We start from the raw sequence: 25,950 nt of genomic DNA on the forward strand, positions 1-25,950 counted from the left end.
TGTTTGGTTTCGCCAACCACAAAAAAAAAAAAAAAACCCAAACACGACCAAGACATTCATGAATAAGCAAAATAATAAGCACAATATTCGCGCAGGATTTATAAAAATCATTTAAATATTTCATAGGATAACGTTTCCGTTTAAGGAATATCTAAATAGCCGTGAAAGGTCAGAATGCACTATATAAAAGAGTAAACCAAAGTCTTCCGCCATTTGCAGTGATCTTTTCAGAAGCAAATCTTGAAATAGTAGACTTAAAACTTTATGTGAAAGAGAATGTCAAAGATAGCACTTAAGCCAATTGCAACAGACGTCAAACACAGTCAGGTAATGTGTACTTTTTCCATTTGGTAAAAATACCGTTTCCTATAAAAACGTTGTAAAAACCTTTTAAAAATGATGTGCTTACCTTTCCATGTGCATTTTTTTTTTCGGTTAAAGAGAAAAAATATAAAAAGAGCAAAACGAACAGCATTTATTGCATGATTTATTCGTTAATCGGGATTAAGGTCTTCGTTTCAAACGGACTACTTTATCGTGATTGTAGTAGTTTTCTTTTTCCAACGGAAGACCTTATTGTTTTCGTTCGGTTTCTTTTCCCCTATTATTATTAAGGTATTCCGTTTCCAACGGAAGACCTTATTGTTTTCGTTCGGTTTCTTTTCCCCTATTATTAGGGCTTTTCGACTTCGAAAAGACCTATTGTTTTTTGTTCTGTTTTATTATAAAGGTCTTCTGTTTCCAACGGAAGACCTTATTCTTTTCGTGCGGTTTCTTTTTCCCTATTATTATTATTATTATTATTATTATTATTATTTTTCTTTTTGTTTCTTACAAATTTTGTGCACGCAATTTCTCAGGATTTTCATGAAACTCTCAGATCTGATAGACAATGATCTAAACTTTATAGGTTTTTGATTATTATTATTAAGGTATTCCGTTTCCAACGGAAAACCTTATTGTTTTCGTTCGGTTTCTTTTCCCCTATTATTAAGGCTTTTCGACTTCGAAAAGACCTATTGTTTTTTGTTCTGTTTTATTTTAAAGGTCTTCTGTTTCCAACGGAAGACCTGATTGTTTTTGTGCGGTCTCTTTTTCCCTATTATTATTAAGGTCTTCCGTTTCCAACGGAAGACCTTATTGTTTTCGTTCGGTTTCTTTTTCCCTATTATTATTATTATTATTTTTCTTTTTTTTCTTACAAATTTTGTGCAAGCGATTTCTCAGAAACGGCTCGACCGATTTTCATGAAACTTTCAGATCTAACAGATAATGATCTAAACCTTATAGGTTTTAAATCATATTGATGACGTTTCTTACGTTTTTGAGAAATTGACGTTTTAGCGATTTTCAGAGGGGTCCCTTGTCCCTCTACGTTCTCCTAAAGATATTGAGTTCAAACTTTCAGGGATAGTAGACAAAAGATTGTAGATTTGTAATTTTGTTTTCATTTTGATCTGTCTTGAAAGGCGGCGAAGCTCGCCTGGACCCGAAAATTGAGATGAAAAAAACGTCGTAATTTTTCCTGGTTTTCATTGATTATCTTTTTTCTGAAAAATATTTTGTTAAGACATGCAATGTAAAAAAAGTTTCTATTTACCAGACCTTTTCTTTAAAATCAAGAAAAAGGGGCTGGCCCCTCAAATTAGGGGACCAAAGGGCTCTAAAGTCTTTAATCTGTAGCCCTTTACTGAGAGATATTTTGTGAAATGTTATAGAAGCAAATATGTTTATCTCACAGTTATGTATCCAAGCATTGTAATGATTTTGTTATGTGTTACGTAATTAAGGGGTTTTAGGGGCCAAAAGTCCAAAATTTCGATCACCCATATCTCAGAAAGGAAAAATATTTTGTAATGCAATACAGAAGAAAAGTTGTTCAAAATGATGTTCTCAACAATATGCAACCGTCAAATTTCGTTAAACGGCCCCTAAAAGGAGATAAGGGACCGGCCCCAAAAACCTACTTTTTCATATATCTCCAAAGCCGTAACGATCACATCTTGTTTAAATTTCAAAATTATTTTTTGGAAGAGTTATCTCGCTTTGCTCCAATAATGTAGAGCATAAATACTCTTGGCATATCAAGTTTTGCGTCCCAGTAATGAATACTTACTTTGAAATAATTTTGTGAAAATATTCTTCTGAAAATTAGAAGTGTTAGCTACTTGTTAAAATCTGGAGTTATCTTTCTTTTCACACTGCAGTACTCATAAATCCTATCTATGCAACTGGTTATACTGAGGCGTTTAGAAAATTTGGAAATAGATTGGTGAATATTTTTTTTGACACTTTAAATTAAAAGGGAAACTGGGGCTGTCGAAAAGCCCTTACTTTTTGTTGAAGACCAAAACAGTTCTAGTTTTATTATTATTATTATTTTTCTCGACAGATTTCTTTCAGCGATTTTTTGAAAACTGGAAGATATATTGGTACATTTTTGTAATGATCTTATAGCAAATGTATCACTCTATGAAATATAAGGTTTTCGATTTTCGATTTTCGTACTTCCGGTTTTAACAAGGAAAATTGTAATAATTGAATAAAACCCAATATTTGGTTTATTTTTATAGCTTGAACGTTCACATTTTAGAATAAAATATTTAGAGCATTCAAATTTAAGAATTAGATGCATCTTGTCCAGTTGTACAAAATTGGAAGAGTAGGCTTTCCTCTATCTTTTTACCATTTTTGAGATATAAGGGCTCAAACTCTAGAAAAGGGGGGATGAAAAACCAAAAAAAAGTTAAAAAAAAACAAACTTTAAAATCTTTTAAAGACACCTAAACATTGTTCAGATAGAACTATTTAACATATATTCCAAATTTGAATAAAAAATATTGAGTACTTCCGGTTTTATGAGCCTATGAAAAATTGTCTATGGGAGTTTCAATGTTAAACTAAAATCAGGCGTGATTCGTTTTCTCAAAAAGTTTTGAAGTAAATTTTACAATATTTTTTTTTGTGTAATGACACAACCAATGCGCAGACCGGAAAAGTTTTTGGGTAGACAATTCGAAAGAATAAGGGATCTGCAGGGGCCAACGTTCAAAACAGCCCTTTAGCTGTAACTTTTTAACCTTTCATCCGATTTTAAAAATCTTTTCAGTTTATTGTTCAGAATAAAGAGAAATTATGGTTCAAGGGGCCACTTTTTGACTCCTTGTAGGGGTTTGGAAGGCTCAAAGATAATAACTTTTTTAAATTTCAAAATTTTATTTAGTTAGAGTTATCTAGCTTTGCTGTAAAACTGTATAGGTTAAATACTATAGGCATATAAAGTTTTGTGTCTGAGAAATGAATACTTACTTCAATATGATTTTTTGAAAATATTCGTCTGGAAATTAGAAGTTTAGTTACTTGTTAAATTCTGGAGTTATCTTTCTTTTCACATTGCGCTACTCAATAATTCCTATCTAAGCATCTGGTTATACCAAAGCGTTCAAAAATTTTAGAAAATAGATTCGAGATGATTTTTTTTGGACATTTTCCTTAAAAAAAGGATAATGGGGCTGTCGAAAAGCCCGTACTTTTTTTTGAAGACAAAAAAAGTTCGTTTTTATTATTTTTCTCGACAGATTTCCGTCATCGATTTTTTGAAAATGGAAAGGATTTCAGAAACAATTATACAATAGTCTTATTGCATTTTTAAATGACACCCGTATGTAAGGTTTTGGAACTTTCGGTTTAAAATACTTGGAATTAAAAAAATTAAAATATTGTTTTTATTTTTTGAGGAATCTCGTTGTAAATTTGGAGTTATATTAACCTTGTCGATTTGTTTAAAAAGTTAAGTGGCGGCGAGTTTCTATCTCTTTTCAGTTTTGAGATTTTAGGCCTCAAACTTGAGAAAAGGGGGGATGAAATAACAAAAAAATCAGAAAAGCTTAGGAATGTTCTATGACGGAAAGATATTGTTTAAATAGACGTAATTAAAGCTGACATGAATTCATAAAAGCATTTGGTCGCCATATTACTTTCGATCGCTCCTCTACTGCCACTAGGGTTTATATACCGGTCGAGAAAGTTACGGTCGGTTGCTTTCCGATTGAGGCAGTCACGTTGCACGGACTTCTTAATGCAGGAACTAAACATTGTATTAAAATATTTGTGATAAAAGAATAAAGGAAACCGTGATTTGAATCATTATGTATATGTAACTCTATGAATGTTTTATTTTCAGGGTAAACAGATAAGATTACCGTTTTAGTAATCTACGTCTAATTAAAGATTTAAATAAGGTAGTCATTGCATAGTAAATAAAATACTGCAAGGCGCAATGCGTGCGCAAATAGTAAAATTTGCCGGATGCCTCATATGGACACAACTGAGATCGGCCGAAGCCGATCACAAAAATTACTGTTATGGGGATAAATGTATTATCGTTATTTTTAAGAAAAAAAAACACAGCGGAAAATCATCTTGAATTGTAGCCATTTGTTAATGTTGATTTTGAATAAAGATGAAAATAAACGATGGGCCTTGGTAAACTAGAGCGATATGCCTGTCAAAACATTGTAGTCTGAGGCTCATTGAGTGGGGAGGGGGGCTAGGCCTTATCAGAAATCTTGTCAAGCAAGAAAGAAAAAGATTTTGAGTACGGCTACGTCTAACTTTGCAAAAAAAGTGGGTAGGGACCCCCCCCCCCCCCTTACACGCCTATGCATTGATTATGCATATACATGTAATAACTCTTTAACATATCACATGATAACATTTTTCATTCGAGCGTATTCATCGATCAAGTGAGTAAGGTAATGAATCGTCGCACGAGTTTTGTTTTTTTTTAAAGAAATTCATTTAGATAAAAAAAAGGAAGTGAATAACTTGGTCTGAAAGCATTCGTTATGGTCTTATGTTATAATTCCTTAATTCTTACATGTACACACCTTTAACCTTCGGTATCGAAATACATTGAGAGGCCTATTGCTTTATTGTCACTGCATTGTAAAGTTTCTTGTATTCGACTTTAAAGTCCTTGGAAAATGTTATACGATATCTTGAATATGTGATATTTAAAAACAGATACTATTATTTATCTGAACTTTAATTAGGGTAGAGTACAATCCCGTTGGTAAACATCACTTTAGGTTCTGTAGTTTTACCAGACTTGTTTTATGATTTAGTTATGCATACTTGACTTTTAAACTCATTAAAACACATATCATTAAAAAACGGGTCAAGAGAATACGAAAAAAAAAATCCCAATAAAGATTATGTAATACACATGCAATCCAAATAATCTGTTGAAATACAATCAACATGCCTATTTGTAGCTTTCAAAATGGATATATATTGACAGAAACCTTTGCGTAGGTCCAAAGAAAGTGCTCCACTTTTCAAAAACGTAATTAAAACTTACATATCTGGATCAAGGTCACCCGTTATTTTGATTGAATGTTCAATGTATAGTCTGACATATTCCAGGATCAAATCACTCTTGAATAAGTGCCAAAACCACATTATGTTTCATTAGAATCAATGCCAAATTTTATATAATGTTTTTGGAATTTATACAAAGTGACATTCTAGTAAACATTTAAGTCATGCAATCTAATGCAATCTCTCTCTCTCTCTCTCTCTCTCTCTCTCTCTCTCTCTCTCTCTCTCTCTCTCTGGCGTCACATTAAAACTTCATAATTTATCCCTCAGCAAAGTAAGTATGGCTTTAAACTGATTGGCATGGCATATACTTCGATATTAAAACCCCAATTAGACCACGTTGCTCAGCTGTCTCATTTTTTAGTTGACCCTCAATTCCAACCCATTTGGTTATTTTTATCAAAACAAAACAAAATGTCTCGTAGCAATATTCGCAAATCCGGTCTTTTTATCTCTAGATTTTAGACTAAAAGAGCACCATTAGAGGAACTAAAATAACAATAATATTTCCTAATTGTCAACAAAAGAGGATAAAATCTATTGTTGTTTTTTTTAAATCATGATTTTCATTTGAAATAAAACTTTAAGAAAGTCATAAAATCATACCGAAGCGATATCGCGTTTAATTATGTGAAAAGCAAATAACATTTAAAGGAATACAAACGGCCAAGTAAAAATCATCTACTAATGTTCTTTTTTGTCGAGTGTATATAACTTTTTAAAACTTTTTTTCTATGATGAAATGTACATATAATTTAATTAAGAATCAATTGTTTTACTACATTTATTATTTATTTTAATTTTCAACGCTCTGAAGAAATGAGGGATGCAACAACTCTCAATTTTGTAAAATTCTGATTCAGAATAAATGAAAATTAATCATGTCTTTTATATAGCTTAAATAATTACAATTGGGTTTTGACAAAACCAGTGAGGATGACCAAAAACAGTCACGAACAACCGGATGTAATTTAAACATGCGCGCAAGTTGTATAGATATAATTTAAATATTTCAAAAAATAACGTTCATTTAAGGAAGGTCAAGAAGCACCTTATAAAAGACGTAAACCAAACATTTGCGCAGTATGTATGTAATCGTTTTACAACAACTTTTGGTTGATTGATGATTGACACCTGTATGTGAGGATCATGTCTGAACCAACAGACGTCAAACACGGTCAGGTAAGGTGGAGATTTTATTTTAAAAAAATCATACTCTGTTCACTCATATCATGCGCATTACTGTTGCTTGTTTTTTTTTTTTTGCTGTGTTGGTTTTTTGTTTGTTTGTTTTTTGTCCTTTCCAATCTTCAATAGTCAGAGAGACATTTAATTTAACGAGCTGTGTGTGTGTGTGTGTGTGTGTGTGTGTGTGTGTGTGTGTGTGTGTGTGTGTGTGTGTGTGTGTGTGTGTGTGTGTGTGTGTGTGTGTGTGTGTGTGTGTGTGTTCTATAGACAACACATGACAAGTTGTATCAAAACCATATACCATCACAAATCATTAGGGATTCTTTTAATTGCTTATTTCACTGGGTCTTTTGTTCAGCCTTAATATTTTATATCTTGAAGAAATTATTATTGTTAGCCAAACAACGCATTTATCACAAGACGTCATTAACCTTGCGCATGCAAAAAAAGTTCCTTGAAGATTAACAAACAGACATTTCATTTTCAAACATGTAATGATCAATTCATGAAAAAAAATACAACAGCAATAAATGTTTTACATGTTCAACTTTACGAATCCATTCTGTTTCTTTTTTTTTTCTAACTGATTTTTTTCCTTTCCATTTTTTAATTATGTCAACCAACCGCCTAAACCTACGTAATGTTTCATTACGACGTCATGTTGGTTAAGAAAACACAGTGTAATCACAACAATGCATTACATGAGTGACATAAACTGTAGATTTCGCTATTAAACACGAGATTACTAAATTTTTTTTCATACAAACAAAACATAAAGTCGTTCTCAACAGTGTACGTTCGATATGTATCATAGAATGATCTCAAATTGCGAAAAAGGGGGAGGGTTAATTTACTGCAAATGACTCAAATGTATAGAATAATAAAAAGCTGGTTGAAAAAAAAATATAGCTCAAAAATGAAAGAACAATAATTTGTAAAGACATTGATATTTCATTATGTTGAAAACCTTTATCTGTAATCTTTTTAAAAATGTGTTTTTACAAACCGATTTATTCATATTTTTCTTAAGAATAAGGTTTCTGTGGAAGAAACATGGAATAATATCCAGCAGAACGTGAACGAAGATGAAACAAAAAAGAAAGAAAACTTTACGGGGACAAAGGACACTGAAAACATCAAAGAACCCAAGAAAGAAGTCCGTTCTACCCCTACCATGGTGTTTTCTGTGGTTGGAGACTCAGACAGTTTTGTCCCAAAACCTTGGCCAAAAACAGTGTTCCAGACGGCGCTGATAGAGGCAGCAAAGAGTGGCGGAGGTGAAGTACTGTTAACACAGTGTTTAATATTACAATGTTACCATGTTTTATCGTACACTTGTGTTGGACACATGCTCAGAGGCATAGCAAGCTCTCTCCATAAAATAAAATGTTGTTTATAAAACAAGTAAATCAGCAAAGGGATTTCAGTATCTTCGAAACATATTAGAATATCATCCTAGAATATAAAATTAATGGAAGGACGACTATCATAGTGACACTTGTAATGATTCTTGATATATTTTCTTGTAATAATGTGGGTTTTTTTTAAATATTAAGAGTAAGTCTTCCTTTAACTTTTCATATCGTTTCCATATCACAGAGACCTGGATTTTGTACCGAGGGAGTGACGAAGATGTATCAAATGTAGTGAGTGATGCCTACCAGCAATATGAAGACATGGAATTTGGGACAAAGACTTCAGGGATCAGTGACCCAAACAGACATATCAAACTTATCAGTATTGCGGGAAAAAAGGTAAGACTATTTCACCTTTAGTTTCACTAAAATGTATTGAATGCTTATTTTGCTTTATAAGTTAAACAAAGATTTACTACGCAAAAACAAGCAAAAAATGAAATAATACTGTCCATTGTTATAATGTAAATTGTAATTTGACTTTCAGACTGAGTATTCTACCATGGTGAAAAGGAAACCAACATCATATGAAACCAACTTTGGGGAAGGGGATAGTTTTTTGCTGGAGTTCGAAAAATTCGTTTCAAAACAAAAAGTTTCATTCTTTAATGAAAAATTGGACATCGGTATTTTTTTTCAATGTTTGCTTAGTTTTGAATCAGTGAACTAATTAGAATATGTTTCAATATTTTAAAGTTTCATTTCTAAGGAATTTTTGAATTAAATAAAACTGAAGTTGCATGATTATTTGCTTAAAGTTGAATTTACAAAAGCAAGCGAATACACTTTACAAGAACGGAAACACCAACTAGAATAACTATGTACAATGTAACAAACCAAAGGATTTACTGTATTAGATGGCGATTAGTTTTGAGGAATTTGAAAGCCAATATCTCAGCGGTTAATGTATACAGTATCAAAATTATACCAAACAGAAGCACAGCCAGGGAATAAACAAATAGCATTCGTTTATACTGACCAGACGATTAAGGTTTTTAATAAGAATTAAAATCCGTCTTTCTTAATTGCTCGTAAATGACCGTTCAATATGAAAACAATAAAATGAACTTAGCTTGATCTAAACCTATTGATCTTAGTTCAAACGCCAAATTGTTGTAGAAATGTCAGTTCCTATTGCCATTATCGTTTGTGAGGGAGACATCGATACCATAACACACATCTCAGAAGCACTCAAGAACAAACTACCTGTTATCATCATGAAAGGATCAGGAAAAGCTGCAGACCTGGTGTCTGACTACCTTGATAAGTATGAATATCAATTAAGAGAGTCAAATGATTACAGTGAACAAAGCTTTCATGTTTAACCAAAATAATTGATACGCTTACAAAATATTTTTCAAATCCTTCTCGACATTTTTCTTAGAAATGACTGCGAATAAACACTAGTTTAAAGCGAGCCATTTGAAACATTTTACTTTGGAATTTTATAAATAGTTTGTATGTTTCACTAGATATGCAAATGTAATATTTTTTCCTGGGAACGTAGAAAATAAAACAATTTAAAAAGAAATCAAGTTGAATTCTTGATGTGACGTATATGTTTTCTATGATTGGAATTTTTTTCTCCATTTTTCTTTGTATAAATACACTGTATTTTTATGGGGGTTTTTAACCATTGTGTCGTTATTGTTTTTGGAAAAGTTTGTTTATTTAAAAAAAAAATGTAGTTCGCATTATCTGAAATTACGTGGGTTTTTTTTCAGTCCAAGTGTACTTCGAAAGAAAGCAAACAATTTATTCGGTATTCAGTTCGATGATGCGAAATATAACAAACTTGGAAAACTTCTCGAAACAATATCTGAAAGACGAGAATTAGTGAGTATTTTTATGTGTTTAATTTATGTTGCAATTACATGTAATTATTATTTTGAGTATTGTATAGGAAACGTAATAACATTTACATATAAATATCTTGGATAGGCAAGCATGATTTTTCATTAATTGTGTTAACTCTTGTTCTAAATGCTAGTCAAAACATGTTTAATGATGATATTCAATCGCTGTCATGAAATATTTTTGACGTTGAAAAAAATTGTGAAATAACAACGAAGAAAATTTAAATCAAGCCTGGATTTATTACATTTAATGTTTATATTATGCTTTAAAAAAAAAAATATGAACCCCTTGTTTGTAGATTGGGGTGTTTGACCTAGATCGAGGTGATCCCTTTATGTTATCCAGCATTGTAGGGGAAGCAGTAGTCAGTTGCTGGTCTATGGAAAATATCCTCCCAGCTGAGTCAACAAGTAAGGCCACTGACAGTAAATTTTTTGTCAAAATCTAAAAGCTCTTAAACAAAAAAAGTTATTTTATATTATCAAATGATGGAATGGAAAACGATATAGCTTCTTCAATATTACAATAACATGTTATTGGATTGGAAACAAAACTTAAATCAAATGAATTTCATCATATCTAATATACATGTAGATATAAAAAATATTTAATCTTATTATTTACGAGGTTTGCCCCAAAATAGCGTAGACAGAACACATACCTTAAAATCTGTTCACTGCAATGCCATAAGAATTCTATATTTTCTTCAATAACCCTTTGGCATACAGCACTAAAAACGTCAAAGCTCTGCTTTGTTTCTTTATTGAGGAAATGAGTAATTTAAATCTTCGACACTGTCCAGCATACCTTCATTTCACTAATTTAAACCTAAACAAAATTAGATTTTATGACATAATTTGTATGCAAATTATTTGAAGCTTTGTAACAGAAGTCTCATCTTCCAGAGTCTTCGACTAACGATAAACGCCATTTGTATTCGCTATTTTGGGACAACCCTTGCAGATTATGTATATTAATACATCATTATAAAAATGCAATATGAAATGGTTTTCCTTGTCTTTGGAAACAAAATGGGAAGAATATAATCAGCTTGAAGCTACAACGAACCTTATTGATTAAATGGAAATAAAACAATAAGGAGTATATTTAAATGGGTCATAACGAATTATTTTAATATACTATTCATTTTATTGAGAGAGGTTCAATTGTTTGGATAATCAACCAATAGAATTTGATTGGCATCATTTTTGAAATTTTAATATTTTCTATAAGAGGTAGAGAAAAATAAAAATGGCATATTTATTAAAAAAACTATTTACTTTTTAACTTTTTTTCAACTGTTTTGACAATAGAAGGGTTTTGATTTATTGCCCCTACTATACATTGTAGAAAGTTTAGAAAAACCAGCCAACGGCTCATTAGAAAATACAGGTATGAAATCATTAAATTCGAACCGCCTACGTATAAAGGGCTTTTCTTTAACCTGGAAAGTTCTACGCAGAAACTCCATACGACCGGAAGACGAAATTATCGAACAGATTTTGAAAGGTTTCAAAAAGGAATCAAAGACTTACGTGTTGAATCCAAAATACTCCACTCCTACTTCGCTTCCATTGTATTTTTATTTTGGTTATCAGCTGTTCCAAGAATCAAAATGCTTTGAAGAATGCGGTCCTGTACGTAACAAATTTCTTGTTTTCCTGTTTGTGTGCGTGTATGTTTGAAGTCAAGTAAAGAGTTTCAACTTTTTAAAAACAATTGTCATTCGGTGTTTCTTTTTTAAATTTTCTTTTACAAGTGGCCTCTAGATAAACTGAATGTGATCGACTTTCCTCAATATGGTTTAGATTCTCCTATTTGAGGCATTGAAGGCGAATCGGTGTGATTACGTGAGGGTATTGCTGTCCAAAGGAGTGAAGTTTAACATGAATAATTTGCCAGAACTGTACAGTCAGGTCAGTTTGATGACGTGTATCTTATTGTGTTTAGGCCAAACTGTCTGAGTAAGAGTTAACAGTTAAGAATTGCTATTACTTCCAGACTGTTGCGTGTCAGGACTGCAAGTTTAAAGACGAGGACTGCCTTCATATGCAATGGATTTTGAAGGTACGTAGAATAACTTAGTTACTTAGTTTTTAGCTTTCCGAGACGACTTCGGTGGAGGAAAGTTGATGATATATCCTTGGCGAGCGACCATGGTGGTAATCATGGCTTGAGCATATCCCATATTGACTTCATAGGTTATGATGCTGTTGGATGTACACATTTTTAAGGCAAGTGCTTTTTAATGACGATTTATAGTTATTACTGGTACTTATTTCAACAAACATGCTTGAAATGTGCATCATATAATAATTCTGTTCTTTTTTTTTCTTTTTTTTCTAATGAAGTCACAGTTTTCAGCTGCTGAAGTAGCTAATAGTTTTTAGCATGCTAAGGCTAAGGTTTTTTAAACGTTAACTTTCACTTATTCATACCGTGAGTCATGTCATTTTATTTAATACTGCTTCATTATATGTTGGAATACATTATAAGAAGATGATTAGATATACCATTGAGAAATACGACATGATATTGTAACGTGTAAGATGATGAGCTGCCGAATTTTATTGCTTAGCTGTAAAATATTTACTTCAAATAATACCATCAATTTAGTTTTGTGTTCCGACTCAATTTGAGAAAATAAATTATAAACTAGTATTTGATTTTTGTATATACATTTTGTTACAGCAAATCAAAGAAAAACAAGCCAGTGACCTATGTCAAGAACATATGCAACTGATGGAAGAATACCTTAACGCAGAGGATGAAAATGAGAAGAAGATGTGCCTGAAGAAAATGAAAGGTTTAGCCTCTCCAGTGGCAGATGCAGCCAAACACCTGTGTTGCTCTATTCTCCGATATGAAGGTAATGGAGCAAAACCAAACAACATAAAATGAATCCGAAAAATCATTTAAAGATGTTTATCATATAAAGTTAACTTGCATATAAAGTTAGATTTAGTCCATTTAGTTAAATGTTTTAAATTAGTTAAAACTAAGTAAATTCAGTTTAAAGTTAACATTGGATGCAGAGATTGATTCAATTGTATTTGCTTTATCATTTCCTTGTAATCAAAACATCTAATAAGGTATGGTTGCCATTTTCTTAAAGAATATGTTTTAAAAGAGGAAGATGAAAAACCTGAAGATGAAAATATTTCCAATATTCTGTTGTGGGCAATATTTGCAAATCGGAAAGAATTAGCTGAAATATGTTGGCTGAGAGTTGAAAACCACCTGTGTAAGTTTCACAATATTTTCAAATGAAAGATAGCACATTATGCAAATTCAGATAAACAGTACCTGCCACATTTCAATTATTTTTATTATTGCATTGCAAATATTAAGGCATTAAGCACAAACTACAATGTCAAACAATTCATAGGCTTATTTTACAATTGTCTTTGTCATATTGAAACTCAAAATAGCAACGTCAAAACAAATGTATTTGTAAAACAGATCCTAACTTATTGTTCAGATATTAGCAAAAAAGGTAACTTTCTTTGACATCATTTTTTTTTCTTAGTGACAGGACTTGTTTGCTCCGCTATTTTGAAAAAGCTTTCCACAAAAGCCAACAACGTCAAAGAACAGATCTTATCGAACGACCTAGAGGAACACTCAAAGTAAGAACATTCAAGTACAATTAATTAATTGAAACCATATTATTTTTTCAACACCTTGAATAACATTTAGAAATATATAATCTGTTTATTGTTTACTTTAAATCTAGTTCAAAGTAATAATCAAGTGTGGTATATGACATCAATATTTTTTTTTTGGTTAAAAATATTATAGCCTCAATTTCTACAGTGCTATATAATGATATTTTTTTAAGAAAGACGAACAATTGGATGGTTTTTAAAAAATAAAATTTCTATATTTGATTTAAGTATGTTAAAAAATAGTCATCACTGTTTCGAAAACATTTCTTTTGTGATAGCAGTTTAAAAAGAGAGAGAGAGTTCATTTTAATTTTGACTGATTTTAATCTGTACCTTATTGCTATTCAAAAAAATCAATAAAAAGTTACCAAAATTAAAATGTTTATAAAATTAATCAAAACTAGACTTTGACCCGTCCGTGCACGGGTTGACGTTGTAAATCAGGCATTTACGAAATAGGTACATCGACACACCTTTTATTGACATTTACGTCTACAATACTGCTACTAATTTCACTACATTGTCCTTAGTTTTAATAATCTAACCGTGTCTCGGGAAAGGCACTCACCACAGTTAGATTGCTTTGTAAAACTGGGTCTGTAGGATATTATTCATTTTTACGTATTCTATCTTCACTCTCTTAACAAATATTTTGCAACTTTTTTTGCATGTAATCAAATATATTTTGTCATCACGAAGACAAAAGTAAGTACTGAGTTAAAATGTGTATTTGTTATTTTATACTTTCTCTCATATAAAAATCATTAATATTTATGAACAGACTATATAGCAAAAGTCCAAAGAAAATTTACCCGTATTTCTATTATCATTTCTGAGTTTATTCAAGCAGATGTGATATTGTGGAAACATAAACAAAAGATCCCGTTAGCGTGAATGTATTGCGCAAGCGCAAGATTGTAAAATCCGAAAAAATCAAGGTGATATCCGGGATTTTTTTAAGGAATTTTCGTTGATAATTAATTAGCGAAGCTTAACTGAGAAAAAAATAAAAACATATTGGTAATCTTCAAGTACCAATGATGTTTAAAATATATAAAACAAAAGATAGTATTCTTCCGATTTCTCGGTATTAAAGACCAAAAATTCGAGTCTATTATTTTAATATAGTAGTATAGATTATCATTTACAATTTGTATTTCATGGATTAAGACACGCAAAACATGTACAAAGAACTATTTACTAATATGGTTTGCACTTTGCACAACATTTAATTAACAAGGAGTGAAATCGCTGGTAAGTTTTATTGTAATTGTTTTAGAATATTCGAAAAACGTTGTATTGGAATTATGGACAGCATGTACAATGAAAACTCACAACATGCCATTGAACTTATGGATGACGACGCGGTGGTTTGGGGAATTAGATCGAGTCCGCTTACTTTTGCCTACGAAAACTTCTTGTATGATGTAGTAGCGCATGATTGTTCCCAGAAAAATATGAACAAACAGTGGTACAACAACTTGGCACCTGACTTAAAGTTATTCTTTATGGTAAAACAAGGCTGATTTAACTACTTCTTACACATTATTGTAACTCACATTGAGTTTTGAAACAGTGGATTAACCATTGAATTGCACATGCAACTTAATCATATTGGTCCATTTATTCGTATGTAATTTTTTAAAATACAATTTCAGTCTGCATTCACAAACAAATATCTTCAGTTCTTTACCGCACCACTGACAAGATATATATTCAATTACGTGAGTATATATTTACAAATTACAATATTTAAAGCTAAAAAGACTTTATAAGTAATGTGTCTTTTTCAGATCTATAACTTCGTCAATAATAAGAGAACGGTACATTCGTTAACCGATATTTATTCATATTTTGGGTATTATTTTAGATGCTGTTTTTCTTAATGCTGGTGATGTATAGTGCCATTGTGTTGACAAGTGTAAGCACTGAATACTTCGACCTACCAACTGCACAAGTGTTTGAATACTACTTGTATATCTGGGGTGCAGGAGATTTCATTGAAGAACTCATCAGCTGTTTTGTAAGATTCTTCATCGATATTAAGGCTTCTTAAGAAATAGATAAAAGCTTATCAACTAAATTCTGGTTATTGCAAGGAATACTCATTTTGTGCAACATATATGAAAAAAATGCAACCATTTCAAATTTAATGAAACAAAAAAATAAACATTGTTTGATAAAAAAAAAACCCATGCATGGTATATGTAACAAGAGGCCCAGAGGCCACATCGCTCACCTGAGCAACAATTGCCTTAATTCTGATCAAATAAGCATTACAGTATCAAAATATCTTGACAACTAAGTACATAAGATCTTGCTAAAAAAACCCTGAAAATCTGCCAATTTTTATCCACCTCTTTTTTTTGGGTAAATACCAAGTCCTTTTTGTTGTTGTACCTGTAAGAAGATTTTTCTCTATTGTTATAAACCCCCTCCCCCCCCCCCCATTTCGTGGCCCCACTTTTCTCTAGGGAATCATGGTTTCATCAAACTTAAATCTGCATAACCTGTGCTTTCACACTAAGTACTGAGTTTTGGACCGAAAACTTTCCCAGAATATTTTTAAAGATTTTCTCTATATATTCCTATGTAAAAATTCAAACCGCCATCACGGCCCCGCCCTATCACTAGGGACTGTGAATTTGCAAACTTGAATTTACGCTACCCAAAGATGCCTCTACACAAGTTTAAGCTTTTTCTGGCCAAGAAGTCTTTAAAAAGAAGAGTTTTAAAGATTTTCTTTATATATTCCTATGTAAAAATTCATCCCCCATTGTAGCCTCACCATACCCCTGGACTATTATTTAACCAAACTTGAATCTATACGACCTGGGGATGCTTCCACTCAAATTTGGGCTTTCCTGGCCTAATAGTTTTTAGGAGAAGATTTTTAAAGATTTTCTCTATATATAAAAATTTATCCCCCATTGTGGCCCTGCCCTACCCCCAGGGACCATGATTTGAACAAACTTGAATCTACATTATCTGAGGATGGTCACACGCTAATTTAAGCTTTCTTTGCCAAATAGTTTTTAAAAGAAGATTTTTAAAAGATTTTTCTTTATATACCTGTATAAAAATTTATCCCCTAATTGTTGCCCCACCCTACCCACGGGGACCATGATTTGAACAAACTTGAATCTACACTATCTGAGGATGCTTCCACTCAAATTTGAGCTTTCCTGGCCTAATAGTTTTTGAGAAGAAGATTTTCTTTATATATTCCTATGTAAAGCTTGATCTCCCCATTGTGGCCCCACCCTACCCCCGGTGATCAAGATTTGAACAAACTTGAATCTACACTACCTGAGGATGCTTCCATTTTAATTTGTGCTTTCCTGGCCCAATAGTTTTGGAGAAGAATATTTTTAAAGATTTTCTCTATATAATCTTTTGTAAAACTTGTTCCCCCCATTGTGGCCCACCCTACCCCCGGGGACCATAATTTAAACAAACTTGAATCTACACTATCTGAGGATGCTTCCACTCAAATTTGAGCTTTCCTGGCCTAAAAGTTGTTGAGAAGAATATTTTTAAAGATTTTCTCTATATATTCCTATGTAAAACTTGATTCCCCCGTTGTGGCCCCACCCTACCCCCAGTTACCATGATTTGAACAAACTTGAATCTTCACTACCTGACGACGCTTTCAAATTAATTTGAGCTTTCCTGGCCTAATAGTTTTGGAGAAGAATATTTTTAAAGATTTTCTCTATATATTCCTATGTAAAACTTGATTCCCCCACTGTGGCCCACCATACCCCCAGGGACAATGATTTGAAAAAACTTGAATCTACACTACTTGAGAATGCTTCCATTTTAATTTGAGTTTTTCTGGCCTAATAATTTTCGAGAAGAAGATGTTTAAAGATGTTCTCTTTATATTCCTATATAAAACATGATCCCCCTATTGCGGCCCCTCACTACCCCCGGGGACTATGATTTGAATAAACTTGAATTTACACTATCTGATGATGATTCCACTCAAATTTGAGCTTTACTGGCCTTAACGTTTTTTAGAAGAAGATTTTTAAAGATTTTCTCTATATATTCCTATGTAAAACTTGAACCCCCCACCGTGGCCCCACCCTACCCCCAGGGACGACGATTTGAACAAACTTGAATATACACTACCTGAGGATACATCCATTTTAATTTGAGCTTTTCTGGCCTAATAGTTTTGGAGAAAAATATTTTTAAAGATTTTCTCTATATATTCCTATGTAAAACTTGATCCCCAATTGTGGCCCATCCTACCCCCGGGGATCATGATTTGCACAAACTTGAATCTACGCTATCTGAGGATGCTTCCACTCAAATTTGAGCTTTCCAGGCCTAATAGTTTTTGAGAAGAAGATTTTTAAAGATTTTCTCCTTATATTCCTATGTAAAACTTGTTTCCCCCGTTGTGGCCCCACCCTACCCCCAGTTACAACGATTTGAACAAACTTGAATCTTCATTACCTGAGGATGCTTCCATTTTAATTTGAGCTTTCCTGGCCTAATAGTTTTTGAGAAGAAGATTTTAAAAGATTTTCTCTATATATTCCTATGTAAAACTTGATCCCCCTATTGTGGCCCCTCACTACCCCGGGGGTCCATGATTTGAACAAACTTGAATTTACACTACCTGAGGATGCCTCCACACAAGTTTCAGCTTTTCAGGCCGAATAATTTTTGATAAGATTGAAAAATACCAACAAATTTTCAATAATTCTCAAATATCTCCCCTTTAAAGAGGGCATGACCCTTCATTTGAACACATATTGAATCTCCTTCACCTAATGGTGCCTTGTGCCAAATTTGGTTGAAATCTGCGCAGTAGTTCTTGAGAAGAAGATGAAAATGTGAAAAGTTTACAACGACGACGACAACGCCGACAATGACAGACAACGGACAAATTGTGATTAGAAAAGCTCACTTGAGCATTTTGCTCAGGTGAGCTAAAAAGGCATTTTATCTTTTTATCAACAGGGGTGCTTGGAAGCTCGAGGTCGCTCTCACAGAGGTTACTATTCCCGAATGAAGAGATACTTGTACGACTTTTGGAATGCGGTGGACCTGCTGTCATACATCTTACTTATAGCGGCGCTCTTTGTGCGTCACTTCTACTCTGATTCTTCGTTTACAATCGCCAGGCGGATGTTTGCTCTCTCTCTGCTTGTGATGTACCTGAGATTTTTGGAAGTGTTTCTTGTCCACAGAAAAATGGGACCGACTCTCATTATGATCAAAGAAATGGTATGTGTTAATATTTTTTAACAAAATGAATATCATTATGACAAAAAAGGCAATAAAATAAGTCAGCTAAAATAGAACTAATATCCTTTTGGGTTTTTTAGTTCCCTGTATGGGATTTCGATTTTTTAAAAATATTTTTCAGCTGAAGGATCTGTTGAAATTCCTGTTCATAGCTGTATTTGTTGTTTTTGGCATCGGAATCTATTACCATGCCAACCTCTGGCCGGACCACCGATCGTTCTGGGATGGAAATTGGCAAAACTGGAGAGTCTGGACCATCTTAACTTTACCGTACTGGCAGCTTTATGGGGACCCGAATCTTGATTCACTTGACGGTAAAAGCGACCGTATTTGTTACTCTAATCTATTTCCTTGTCTAAAAAAAGATCGACCCATATGTTTTAAAAAAAGAACGAATGTTAATGATGTGCGATATTCTGGGTTTTTTTTTAAAGGATGTAAAAATGTAATCCCGGTATATAACTTCAATTTTATATCATTATAAGGACAAGGTTTAAGGAGAGGCTATCAACATTCTAGATATTAAAAAGAATATTGCAGTGATATAAACGGATTTATATCTTGAATTTCACACACTTGTTGACGCCTCTATCTGACCTTAAGGAGATTTTGGAAAAAAAAAAACACATTAGCTTGAAATATTGGATAGAATGCTTATGTCATTCTTTGGATAAAAAAACGTGGTAAAGAGCACAGGGCTTTGAGCCCAAGGCTTTAACCCCAATTTTTTTTGGCAACAAAAAGCTGTGTAGTTGTCTTATATTCACTATTTGAATACATCCTAAACTGTCTGAAAATGAATGAAAACAATGAATGCACGTTTTCAAAAAGGAGGGCTTAACGTAGGTAATATCATGAATTCAACCATATGCTCAACATCTACAGATTAAACATTTGGCTAGAAAATGTATACTTCTTACTTGGTTTCATGAATACATGTAATTACTATGGACGTTACGTCTTATGATTTATTAGGCAGTGAACCAAAAAACTGCAGCAGTGATTTCAATACATGGGCGGCCGATACTTCGGTAGAGAGATGTTCCCAAGAGGACTGGACGGTACAAGCTGTAGGTGCCATCTACATGTTGTTCTCTAATCTACTGCTGGTTAACCTCGTCATCGCCATGTTCAGGTAATGATGATATGTTAAATTGCTGTGAATTTTCTGAAAATGTTACGCGATCAACAAATGCGTTCGATAACATTCCTTATTAAAGAAAATTTGATCTTGTGGGAAACGTCTAGTCCTTAAATAAACATAAACATAAACTAAACAAGATGTATTTGAAATTTCTTTTTACTATGATATATGTTTAGCGAGTGCAGCCCATCAGTAAGTACCAGTATGAGGAAATAGAATGAGCTAAACCCACAGATTCATCAGCAAAATATTTTGGCAGCATCCCATAATGCTTTCTACATGTAGCCCTGGTTACTAGTGATATGCCAATAATAGCTGAAATTTAACTCCGAAATTCCGGTCCCTTGACGTTTGAAGTCACGTTTTGATAACCACACAGGCTTTGTTGCGACCAAAGAGATTAATGACATGCTTCCATTCCATTCCTTCGTATTGATTCGAGATACTTTAACAAATGAATATATATTTAAAAAAATAGCTTTGCGCAAGAGAAAGATTAAAACAATCTTAGTATATTTTGCATGAAGATAGAAGAATACAGTATCAATGTAAATCAAGCAGGTGGAAACCTACTAATGGAATTGATTTCGTGTAAATCAAGCTTAAAAAGTAAAAAAGGGTCTAATTTTGAGTACAAAACGAGTGTTTTGACAATATTTTAAGAAAATGAAATATCCGTATTAAATCCTAGCAAGAACATCAAAATACACAATTTATCGACGGATTTTTCATAAACAATAGTTGATGCCCTTCTTCACATGCGCCGATACGATTTAAAATAAAGCTTTTGATATTGCTGTTCATTTATGACAAAAAATCATTTAGAAATTTTTCCCGGTTTAAGTGTTTTTTTTATTGATAAGTAAAACTATACCATTTCCCAATTGTAATTTTTATTTGGACAGCCTTAACATAGATGCTAAATTTACAAAAAAAAACAGTTAAAATTTATTAGTAAATTGCATTTTGTCATATAATTAAATTGTAAAATGAAAAAAAAAAAACACACTTACAAACTAGGTCTGAGGGCATGGATATATTTATTTAGCATGCAAAATCTCTCTCAAGAACTATTTGATGTTCGTTGATAATTGTCACAATATCACATAATTGACAATTCTGCAAGATTTGTGAGGTTCGTGTTGCGCTTGTCCATTGAAATGCCATGTCTTATCTATAATATCTTGTAAATAAAACCAATTATACATGTTAGTGCCATAATGCAAACCTTTTTTAACAAGCTACAAAGTTAAAAGAGAAATAACACCACAATATACATTTGTTGTATAATGTGATGTAGCATTTTAATTATTCATTAGTTTTAAAGTAAAAAAGTAGTTTTTGAGATATCTGATAATAATATAACCTCAAACATTTCTAAAAACGACATTGCATTCAAAAGGTGTAAATACCTTTTAGCTATACTTTTGAGAGGGTACAGGAGAACTCTGAGAAGCTGTGGAGATTTGAGAGATACACTGTGATCAATGACTACGAATGGAGAATCCCGTCCCCTATCAACCTGGTGTTTCTTCCGTACCGCATGTGTTGTCAAAACAGAGATAATTGTTGTATACATATGTTCAAAGGTAAAATAGGTGGTTCATGTCGTGTGTTTGATGATAAATTATTGTATTCGTTATAACTAAATGCTTAATTCTTTTGATGGTACTCGATTATTTGCACAATGCTTACATTGCTTGTAATAATAAAACAAAATTGTTAAACAAATCCTAGGTACCATCAATTAAGTAACACGAGTGGGTATATTACTACATATATTTAGTTTGGAAATTCCTATAATTCCAAAAAATAATTACATCGTGAATATGACTTTAAAAGGGTGCGCCTATTATTATTTTATCCAGGGATGTAATAGCTAGCTTTAGAAATATGTTCGCACGAAAACAAGGGCTATTTTTTTGGCGACCTCCCATACTTTCTCCCGTAGTTCTATACCAAATTAGGCTATAACTAACTCGTATTGAATAGTTCCTAGAGGTTTGAAGAGACGCTTGAGTATTGCAGAAGCTTTAGTGAGACCAAAGAGATTTTGTCTGCATATTTATATTACCTTGCATTCAGTCGAGGTTCGTAAACAAATGAATATAGGTTTAAAAAAAAAAGACGTCGCAGTGATCTTGCGCTATATCTCCTGCGATAAAACAGGTGGATCATACATCTGTAATGCGTGTTCTCGATATTTAGGTTATATGTTTTACGGTTCGACCGTTTGGGCGAGCGCAGCATGTGATAAAAAATGAATTATGATAAATCAATGAAAATAGAAGAAGCAACGTAACGTAAATGAATTTGAATGCAAAATGAAATAAAACATACCCTTTTCCAGTAAATTTTCATTATTCATTATTTATAATATTTTTTTATCTACGCGGCTATGTTAAGGCTGCCCGATTAATTTCACAGCGCTATGTAGAAATTCACTTGTCTGTACTTCATAAGATATGACGTCATAGTTAACTTTGACGTCACGATCTGCATTCCTTTCGATCGTTCTTAGGGAATGTATCGTAACGTAATAAGTGATATTCATTGTGCATAATAAAACCGCTTCATTCCTTTACATAGACACTGTTGTAAATACTAGTGATACTAAATTCAATATCACCGATATGGAGTATAAAAAAATCAACAGTTTTAAAGCTTTGTAATAGGTAAATAACTATTCATAAACTAATGGTTTTGAGACTCCCCCTGCTACGTGTAATCTAATGAATGGTGATATGTATATGCATATAAAAAACGGCTTGCCACAAATGAAAGATAAAAACAATCTTAGTATATTTTACGTGAAATCGGGAGAGAAAATAAGTACCACTGTGAATCTTGCTGGGGGAAACCTACCGATTGACCCGATTGTGTGTAAATCGAGCCTAAAAGGTAAAAATATGCCTAATTTCGATGGCGGTGCGAAATGTTTTGACAATATTTCAAATAAACGAAATATTTATATGAACCCCCAGCAAGAAATGCAAAATACATTACTTATCGAAGGATTTCTCATAAAAATATTTTTGATTTAATGTCATTATTCACTTGTGCCGATGCGATTTTTATAGATTATTTACCGTGTTAGAATACACCCGTCACGTGCTTAAGAAAAATATATGACGTCACAAAAATACATCAAATATAGTGTTGGATGCCACTGTTAACTTATGTAATAAAAGTTTAAAGAAACTCACTCGGTTAAAGCATTTTTCGATAATTAAAATAGTATCATTTTTCGTTTCATATTTAGCTTCGGACAGCCTTAACAAAGCCGCGTAATTATAAGTACAATTTATCTCAGATACAATGTTGCTGAACAATAAAAGATTCAAATGTCCATTGGAGTTTATTTCCTCAAAAAAATGCTGATTATGTAAGGAAAATGAAGCCCCCCCCCCTCCTTGGGAGCATGTAATAAATTGAAGCGAAAGTAAAGATACCATTGAGCAGCTAAAGAGCAAAATGCATACTACGCACTCCACATTCCCTACCTCGGATCACAGTTTTCCTGATATTGAAAATTATTTTTTTCTTTTTGCTTGTGAAGATGTTTTAAATGGGGCTGCCACGTACCCTTTTAAAAATTGTTCTTGGAAGTTACCGTAAATGTAGTGAATAAAATAAATGTGAGGATTTATCCAAATGAGAGCAAGGTACAACTATTTCCTATCTCTGAAGAAACGTCACCATTCGTTAGCTTGGCAAGGTTTTGATAAGATTTTGGTGTTTTAATATTTCAGCACATTTACAATACTACGCGAAACATACTGTTTTATTTACTTTAAAAGCATGGTGTTTTTGAAATTAAACATTTTATCTCTTTCTCAAAAGTTAAATACTTTGATTCCAAAGTATCAAATAGGTACAAAAGAAATCAACATTTATCGCTCACACATTTGATCAAATTAAACACAAATTATAGTTTACAAAATGATAAATTATCTCCATTTTTTTTTAAGTTTCTCTCTCTCTCTCTCTCGATTGAAATTCAATGACGATAAGATGTAATATATATATATATATATATATATATATATATATATATATATATATATATATATATATATATATATATATATATATATATATATATAAATGATAACGGATGTTACATTAATTGTCCCTCACTCTCATATACGTAAGATAAGAAATGAAATGACTTGTTGTGTTGATGTGATAATAGGTAAACGTGCAATTTAAGAATAATTCATTATTATACATTTTTTTTCCTATTTCTTTTAGTCGGTTTCTGTAAAAAAAGATTGCGCGCCGAAACGATGGAAAGGAAAACAAGAAGGGCATACAGGAGGAACTTCCAGAAAGTAATGGCCCTCAGGAATCACAACAAAATCTAATTATAAACCATAAAAGTGAAAATTTAAGTTGATTTAAAATGATTTTGAAATGTTAAAAAGAGGAGGTTGTGACAAATCATTCCAATTTTTGTCGCATAGTGTTAAAGACTTAGAAGTGATGTATATTATTACTATGTCATCATTAAGTATAAATTTCATCATTGATTAAAAAAAACCCCATTAAAACATACAATCGTTTAAATCCCTTATACCATGAACAAATTGCAAAGTTGTGTTTTTGAACTAATCAAACTATAAACATTTTTTATGTCATTGGTGTTTGCGATGAGGTTCAAAATAATTTGAATATCTTAGAAAAAAGAAATCGGTTTTCCAGGTGTGGTTTATTTTAAGGCAAGAGGATTAAAAAAAAAAACAAAGTAATGCAATGTAGCATTATAGCCTATATATAAAAGTTATAGTTATTATTGTTTATATAGAATGAGGCTATCCAGGTGACACTTGATCTAGTGAACGTTTTTGATTCCTTAATGCATGCAGAATTTACAAAAGACTAGTATTGCCCAGAGAGTTTAATATAAGAGACAGCATTTGAAAGTTTTTATATTTATATATGTAAATTGTAGTGATATTTTGTTTAAATGATCATTATTATTAAATCAGTGAAACAATTGCATAGCACCACTTCATTCTTCACCATAACTGGTGGATATGTAAAACACATGACACAGAGAAATATTTTATCTAATCGATCATTTTAAGCAAATTTGATATGTTATTAAATTATCAATTTTAAGAGACATTAAGTAGACATTTTATTTTATATCCATGCCTATCCTTTGACCTTGCTGGCGGATAAATATCCTCTGTGAAAATTCCACAACATTAATGTTTTACTTTAATTTATCTAATAATAGTAAAATCTATATAAACAAATATATCGCTATTACATGTTCTGTTATTCTTTTTAAAACATAATCACTACAGTATCATATCAACAATATTGTGTTTTGATTTCTCTTTGAAACGTTAAAGATCTAAAGCAAACATAACATGGATATTTAATTATACAATGGTAAAATCGAAATAAAAGTAAACTATATCTAATCAAAATGTATGCAATTAGGAGTTAGATAATTTCAAATGAGTACGAAAAAGACAACATACAAATCAGCAAATACAGAAAAAATGGGGAAAAATGGATATAAATCCACTAAAAAGAATGATATATGCATGCACATCAAGTCACAATATAGGGTTAAATAACAGAATATATTAGGTATATCATCATTACGGCGCATGAAACTATTATACTGGGTTGAAGTATATTGTACATGTATCATCTTACAGTTCTTAATACGGAGAGCCTCGGCAGCATAAGCGTCAATTTCTGTTAGGTTGCGTACTCAATAGGATGAGGAACAGTTTGTCATCAGAATGAAACCTGGTGTAGCGTTGACAAACAGACGGTATATTTGTTATTGATATTAATCCTCCATAACTGTTTTAAGTGTCAAGGTTTGTTGCACAGGAGCATATATTGTATATTAAGCAAGATGTTAAAGAAAAGTGATACTTAAAGACGACAAATGTTCAGAGAACCCTTTAGACAATCACAAGTTTACATGTACATTTACACAAACGGATCTCATATCAATTCCCCGGAGCTGCCAGAGAAAACTATAAAATACGTGGTTAGACAT

At 32.2% G+C, this 25,950-nt stretch overlaps 1 protein-coding gene across 3 annotated transcripts; it reads left to right on the forward strand.

The window, feature by feature from the left end:
* Positions 1 to 230: 230 nt before the first annotated feature.
* On the forward strand, positions 231 to 25,099 carry LOC128171950 (transient receptor potential cation channel subfamily M member-like 2). Of its 3 annotated transcripts, XM_052837722.1 has the most exons (22): positions 231 to 327; positions 6,418 to 6,564; positions 7,601 to 7,847; positions 8,170 to 8,324; positions 8,473 to 8,611; positions 9,105 to 9,252; positions 9,710 to 9,821; positions 10,141 to 10,252; positions 11,193 to 11,479; positions 11,651 to 11,758; positions 11,844 to 11,909; positions 12,534 to 12,711; positions 12,958 to 13,086; positions 13,372 to 13,471; positions 14,790 to 15,021; positions 15,169 to 15,234; positions 15,381 to 15,533; positions 18,488 to 18,754; positions 18,897 to 19,089; positions 19,751 to 19,910; positions 21,339 to 21,508; positions 24,174 to 25,098. In XM_052837722.1, the coding sequence occupies exons 2-22, from the start codon at positions 6,532 to 6,534 to the stop codon at positions 24,284 to 24,286; spliced, it is 3,168 nt and encodes a 1,055-aa protein (XP_052693682.1). In that variant the 5' UTR covers positions 231 to 327; positions 6,418 to 6,531; the 3' UTR covers positions 24,287 to 25,098. The 3 variants fall into 3 exon arrangements, with proteins under 3 accessions (XP_052693682.1, XP_052693683.1, XP_052693680.1); XM_052837720.1 differs by lacking the exon at positions 231 to 327 and having other exon boundaries at positions 6,352 to 6,564; XM_052837723.1 differs by lacking the exons at positions 231 to 327; positions 15,169 to 15,234 and having other exon boundaries at positions 6,349 to 6,564; positions 24,174 to 25,099.
* The last annotated feature ends 851 nt before the right edge of the window (positions 25,100 to 25,950 follow it).

The sequence above is a fragment of the Crassostrea angulata genome, chromosome 2 (genome assembly GCF_025612915.1).
Source record: "Crassostrea angulata isolate pt1a10 chromosome 2, ASM2561291v2, whole genome shotgun sequence".
Lineage (NCBI taxonomy): Eukaryota > Metazoa > Mollusca > Bivalvia > Ostreida > Ostreidae > Magallana > Magallana angulata.

Coding starts and splice junctions, on each gene's coding strand:
- LOC128171950 (XM_052837722.1), top strand. CDS start 6,532: ATGTCTGAACCAACAGACGTCAAACACGGTCAG. Junction 12,712..12,957: donor CTCTATTCTCCGATATGAAG/GTAATGGAGCAA, acceptor ATTTTCTTAAAG/AATATGTTTTAAAAGAGGAA. Junction 13,087..13,371: donor GAGAGTTGAAAACCACCTGT/GTAAGTTTCACA, acceptor TTTTTTTCTTAG/TGACAGGACTTGTTTGCTCC.